Source organism: Nematolebias whitei, chromosome 14 (genome assembly GCF_014905685.2).
Source record: "Nematolebias whitei isolate Nwh7 chromosome 14, NemWhi1, whole genome shotgun sequence".
In the NCBI taxonomy this organism is placed as follows: Eukaryota; Metazoa; Chordata; class Actinopteri; order Cyprinodontiformes; family Rivulidae; genus Nematolebias; species Nematolebias whitei.
Window position 1 is genome coordinate 15,114,408 of NC_056511.1, and position 6,143 is coordinate 15,120,550.

General features: G+C 46.5%; 1 protein-coding gene across 1 annotated transcript; it reads right to left on the reverse strand.

The window, feature by feature from the left end:
• Positions 1-451: 451 nt before the first annotated feature.
• Positions 452-2,460, reverse strand: msx2b (muscle segment homeobox 2b). Its single transcript, XM_037687308.1, has 2 exons — positions 1,990-2,460; positions 452-1,571 (listed from the first exon to the last, which is right to left on the reverse strand). Exons 1-2 carry the CDS (start codon positions 2,369-2,371, stop codon positions 1,117-1,119), a joined length of 837 nt encoding a protein of 278 aa, XP_037543236.1. The 5' UTR covers positions 2,372-2,460; the 3' UTR covers positions 452-1,116.
• Between the last annotated feature and the right edge of the window lie 3,683 nt (positions 2,461-6,143).

The window sequence follows — 6,143 nt, forward strand, 5'->3', positions numbered from 1 at the left end:
CCCACAAGCTAAATTAAAGACTAATATGGACGATTAACTGTTAAACAAGCAGCTTAAACTGCCACATTGTGGTTAAAAGTAAAATGACACAGGGTACATGCTGACTGCTTGCTAATATTAGTCATTGATACTGAGGAAAATTATTCAAATGGTCAATATGCTTCATTTCGTAGAAAATAAAGCCTTTTAATTTGGTTTTACGAAAGGGAGCGTGTTTAATGAGTGTGTGGCACAACAGCTCAGCGATGACGGGAACTTGCTGTGAAGTCGGTTTATGGCTAAACATTGCGTCGGACTGACCACCGTCTACTGATGGGAAACACAGACGTGCAATTAGACCACGTGTTTTCACACGCCAAAGAACAAAAAAAAAAAAAGTAGCTGCATCTCCGAAGTGCCGAACTTCATGAAAGAAGCGTCAGACGGCTGGTGCAGCACTACAACTGTCACTTTCATATAAATATATCTGCTCTTAATTTTCCTTTTTTTTTTATTCTTTAGAAAAGTCATTTGTATGCAACAAGCTTTCATTTCAGGAGACAAAACAAGAATGTGAAAAAATATAAAAATTTAAATTGCATAGAACCACGTTGCCCCGGTCGAGCGGGTGTTCAAGAATATAAATACACATTCGGTCCACAGTTTTGTACCATATTTTTAGAACCTACCATAAATACATAACATACGGTATTCAAACTTTCCAGCATTATATTTAGTAAGTAATAAATAAGTCCATGTTGTATAAATGTGCTGCAAAGGATAAAAAGACAAGCCTGACTTCGACCGTATTTCAAAGGCACTAACTTTTCGGAAACTTGCGATGCGTTTAATCTGGACTGAGCAGCTCCACGTATGTTGATATTAAGGCCACTTCCGGCACAAGGCACTGAGTTCGATCAGAATCGGAGCACTCGAGTCTGTTTCGGTGCCAGTCTGATCAGTTCCTGCAGATGTAAACACGTGGAGTCAAACTGGTTTCATTTGGTTTGAAAGTTGCACTTCCTGTGTGAAATAGTGATGGAACATTAGTTTTAAAAACGGCCAAGCGCACATCTCCTGTGTCCATTTCTTTTCAAACAGAATGACGGTAGCTCCATTTTAATTTTTTTTTTTTTTTTATGATAAGTGGTACATGCTATAACCGAGAGGAGAGGTGTACAGTCCCAAAGGTGATATGGGTAGAACAGGTCTGTGGTGGTGATAGGTGGAGTATGACTGTCCATACAGAGACATGGTCCCCAGAGACAGTGGTAACGTAAAGCCGGGGTGTAAAGCTCCAGCAGCGGCAGTCGCCGCCACCGCGGCCGTCTTGGCATCAGCTGCCATCTTGAGTTTTTCCAGCTCGGCCTCCTGGAGCCTCTTTGCTTTTGCCCGGCGGTTCTGGAACCAGATCTTCACCTGGGTCTCCGTCAGGGTCAGGGAGGACGAGAACTCGGCGCGCTCCGCGATGGACAGGTACTGCTTCTGCCTGAACTTCCTCTCCAGAGCCAGCAGCTGGGACGTGGTGAAGGGCGTGCGGGGCTTTCGGTTGGTCTTGTGCTTCCTCAGCTGACAGCCAGGATTGACGTGACCTGAAAGCAGAAAACACAAAAAGTGGGGTTTTAGAAAGAAAAATATTTCTAGAAAAAAATGGATTAACACAAACTGGGTGAAGTTTGGAAACAGAAATCGACTGTTATTTTTTTATAGCCAATGACAACCTTTAGAGCAACTGTTGGCTGATATACACCATTCATGTCTTAACACTTATAACCTATAAAGACTATTCTCCCTAAAATAAATAAATAGCCCATGACAGTGACCTAGTTATAGCAGCTGATATAACATTTTAATTGTTCTTATTGATAAATAAGTGAAGTGGCCTATATCAGCCATTTAAAACTGGTCAGTGAATTGCTCTCTAATACTGCTGCTTTGGCTTAGACATAAAATGAGGCTACAGTTTGACCTTACTGCCGAGTCTTTATTTATTAATACAACTTAACTTACGTGGTTGTGATGGGAAGGTGTTGGCAGCAGCCCACGAAGCAGCGCAGTCCTCCGGCTCTGACGCTTCACATTTGATCGGAGAAGACGCCGGGAAGCCGCTCCGACTCTCCCCAGGAGGACTGCGCGTCTCCCGGCAAAGATACACAGAGTTTAACCCCGAAGCTGCCACCAAACTCCGGCTCGTTTTACAGCAGGTGGGCTCTCCGCCGCGGCTGACCGTCTTCCTCCCGGACATGAGCGCCTCCACGCTGAACGGGTGATGCCGGCGAACCGCGGGAGGTTTCCTCTCCTCGCTCCGCGCCTCTTCAGACATGTCCGCACGGCTGCTGTCCTCCTCGGACGAGCTACAGCCCGGGTCAGTGAAGGGCCCACGAGAGGCCATGTCTCCTTCGACAAAAAGAGGTGGACTCAAGCCGGACAGCTCCGTCAGAGCTCGGTGTCTCTCCACTCCTCAGGTGCTCTCTGACCCGGACTGGGGACGTAGCACGTTGTCTTTCCTCGACTTGACCAATCAGAGCCGCCCACAGTGTTTACGAGTGAGCTCGTGCTGCTTTCAAGACAGTAGGAAACCGCGGGTTTACTTCACAGTTGCTAATGCGCATGCGTAAAATCGGGCACCACGCCCCCAAACCTACTGTTTAAATCCATTTTTTTTGTTATTGAATGTTCTATACTTGGTAGATTTGTTTTATTGGTATTTTACATTGTGAAAGCGACGTGTAATGTTCCCAGGTTTTGGAATGACTGCAGAGCACAGTATTTCATGAGTTTCATTAAAATCTGTCCTGTGATTTATTAGAAATTATGCTAACAGTAAATAAACACTCAGGCACAAACCGCATCACCTACATTTAGCTTTTTATGCGGTGGGTGATGATTCTTTCTAAGTTTCATGACAGTGATACAAAACTAAAAGACTGGTTTTGCACAAGAACTACTTATTGTTGCACATCTTGTTATTTTATAAAAAGGTAATTATCTTTTAATGGCATTTTAATCTATAAAAGTTAAATGCCAACACTATTTAATTCACAGTCTAAAGAAAACCCTGTTAAAAGGAATAGGGATAACGTTGGTTACGTACTGTAACCCCAGATTCTATGAATATAAGCGTAGCCCTTTAAGGCCTTCGCTTTAGTGGGTTTATCCCGTTATGCAGAGCATAAGCACTGAAAAAAAATTAGTCCACGCCCACCTGCTGTGTGGGCCCTACCCGGTCCGTATAAATTACGTTAAGAGCGGGAAATCGGCTCCCAAAATAGCTTTTTTCTTCAGCCATTTAGGAGCCAGTGAGGCCCGACGCTTAAAGGGCTACGCTTATATTCATAGAATCTGGGGTTACAGTACGTAACCAACGTTCTATGTCATATAAGCTTCGCCCTTTAAGGCCTTCGCTTTAGTGGGTAAAGGGCGAAGCCGATGTGGTCCTCGCCTCACTGGGTCCATTCGAACACAGTAAGAAGCGGAAGCTTGCCCAAAAAACGTCTTGTCACTCAGCTCCCCATGTGCATAACTACGCATCGCGTAATTATGTGCCATGCACAGACGCATGTTGTGTAGCTATGCGTTCTGACAAAGCATGAATACCCCGGAAAACTTTCAACGGGAAGAAGAAGTTGAAAAGAAGGGGGGGGGGGGGGGGGGCATGAACCAACTGGTTCATGGCTGAACAGTATAAACAGATTAATGTCCATAAATTGATTATAAATCAATTGAACTGATTGGTAACAATAATCATGAACTGATTAGTGACAATATAACCAAAATCACAGACACGACTTGTGACTGATAACAACATCTCACACTGTAATGCATGCAGACAGAAGTGAGCTTAAACAGAGTTCCATGAGAACAACAATATTCATTCTGTTAGAGCACTAAGGACAGAATGTGTCATGGAACGAGCCGTTACATCACGTAGGTAAAAGCGAATAAATGAGCAGGGTGTTGACCATGCAACCGCAGTGCAAATGTCCTGCATTGACAAACCATTATGCAGAGCAGTCGAAGATGCGATACCCCTGGTCGAGTGTGCTTAGAGGTTGACAGGAGGCTCTAAATCTGATGCTCTGTAGGCTTCAGAAAAGGCCTCACACAGCCAGTGTGATAAGCGCTGGATGGATAACGGCGACCTGTAGAAACATCTCTATAATGCACAAACCATTGTTGAGTTTGAAACGCATTGCAGCTGTGTGCGTTATGTAACACGTCAAACGCCCGCACCGGGCAGAGAAGATGAAAAGATGCTTCCTCTTCTGATCTGTGGGGGGGAAAAAACCCCTCCAACGATATCACTCTTGATTTAAAAGAGCTCGTGATGTTTTAGGCATAAAAGCTGGGTTGGTCTTAAATCAGCTGAGCTGCCCGTCAGCCTAATTCTAAGGCATGACGAAGCAACAGAGAGGGCAGATAATTACTTACCCTCTTAGCGGGTGTTAAAACCAGCAACAGGGCTGTTAAAAGAGACAAGAATTTAAATGAAACCTGATCCAGAGGCTCAATTGAAGCTTTGATCAGGGCTCGCAGGACCAGCGTTAAACCCACTGTGGAAAACAAGTGGGCGTGAAAACAGGCCTACATCTCTGTACACCTTTTAGAAACCGCTTCATCAGCGGGTGATAAAAGCTGTTCTGACTCCAAACCCTTTGTGGCAGGAAGAGATGGCTGCAATCGTACGTTAAAGCGTACTGAAAGCCAACTCCCTATCCATCAGCTGTTGTAGAAAAACAACACGCCGCTTAAAAGGCATGAGGTGGTCTCTAAACCTTCTCTGTGCACCAGCGCTGAAAAGCCGTCCCCTTGATGTGTACAGAACTGTGGTAGATGCAGCACGTGAATCTTGAATTGTGCACACTATCTCCTGAGGGAGACCCATCCTCTAAGTGGAACCGCTCAGCGGTCAGACCCACCGGTGTTGACCTATTTCTGGGTAACTCTTGGTCGCTCCTCCTGCCTGAAGGAGAGCATCCTTCCTCCATGACAGTTCCACGGCGACCCAACAACAGACGTTGCAGGCCTGGGAACCATAGTGCGTTCACACGCCGGGAGCCACCAAGGAGGGCTGTCAATCCCTCCTCTTGAACTCGGTTCATGGACCGTAAAAAACAGAGGAGGTGGGGGGGAAAGAAACGCGTAAAAAGCGTTTTGGGCCACCGACTGTGAGCAAATGCGTCCCCCCCCAGCGATGGATCGTCTCGCGGGCTCAGGGAAAACCGTAGTTGACATTGAGCGTTCTTCTCGCATCGCAAACAGGTCCACAGCTGCTTTGCCAACTTCTGCTGCGTCTGAAAAACATCAGATCCGGATGGAGGATCCGGTCCACATAACGTGGGCCGCCCTTGGACGTCACATCAGCCCCTCTGTTCAGAACATCGGATATGTAAACTGCTCTAATAAAAGCAGGTTTGATGAACCCAACTCAGTAGCTTCCGCGCAATGTGTAACATCTGGGCTGAACGCACACCCCCCTGGCGGTTTATGTACGCAGCAGTCACCATGTTGTCTGTGTGAATCAACACGTGTTGATTCTGTAGCACGGGAGCAAAAAGTTGAATCACATTCAGCACTGTGCGACACTCCAAAACATTGATGTGGGCTGATGTGCGGTGGGGCCACAGCGCCCCTACTGCTTGAGATAGGCATGTTCCCCACCCCAACCTGACAGAGACGCGTCCGTGAAGACTGACACGTGACGTGGATCTGCTGACGGGGACTCCCTCTGACAGAGCCAGGGTGTTTCCCCAGTGTCGGAGGTCTGCTCCCATGGAGGGAGGGACAGTGATCATCCGTCTCTTTTGTTTTACTGGATCCACACGCAGACGCGTAAACCACCTCTGGAGGCGCCTCATGTGTAACAAACCCAGCGGGACCACTGTGTGAGCTGATGACGTCATTCCCAACAGCTTCATGACGGAGACAGCTGTTACCACTTTGCCAGGTCTTACGTGGCGTAATTGGTTTTTAGAGTGTCGATTCTTGTTTGTGATAAACGAGCCGTCATGGTAATTGAGTTTAATTCCACTCCCAGATAACAATTATCTGGGCCGGGAAAATCGAGCTTTTCTTCCAGTATGGCGAAAACCAGATTTAGCAGGTGTGATGCTAACACCTGAGCCTGTATCAATGCTTCCTGTCTGGAGTGAGACAGGGGCAGC

Excerpts from the sequence above, each read along its gene's own strand:
- msx2b (XM_037687308.1), bottom strand. The coding sequence starts at position 2,371 with ATGGCCTCTCGTGGGCCCTTCACTGACCCGGGCTGTAGCTCGTCCGAG. Across the intron at positions 1,572-1,989 it reads CACCTTCCCATCACAACCAC|GTCACGTCAATCCTGGCTGT; the intron begins GTAAGTTAAGTT and ends TTCTGCTTTCAG.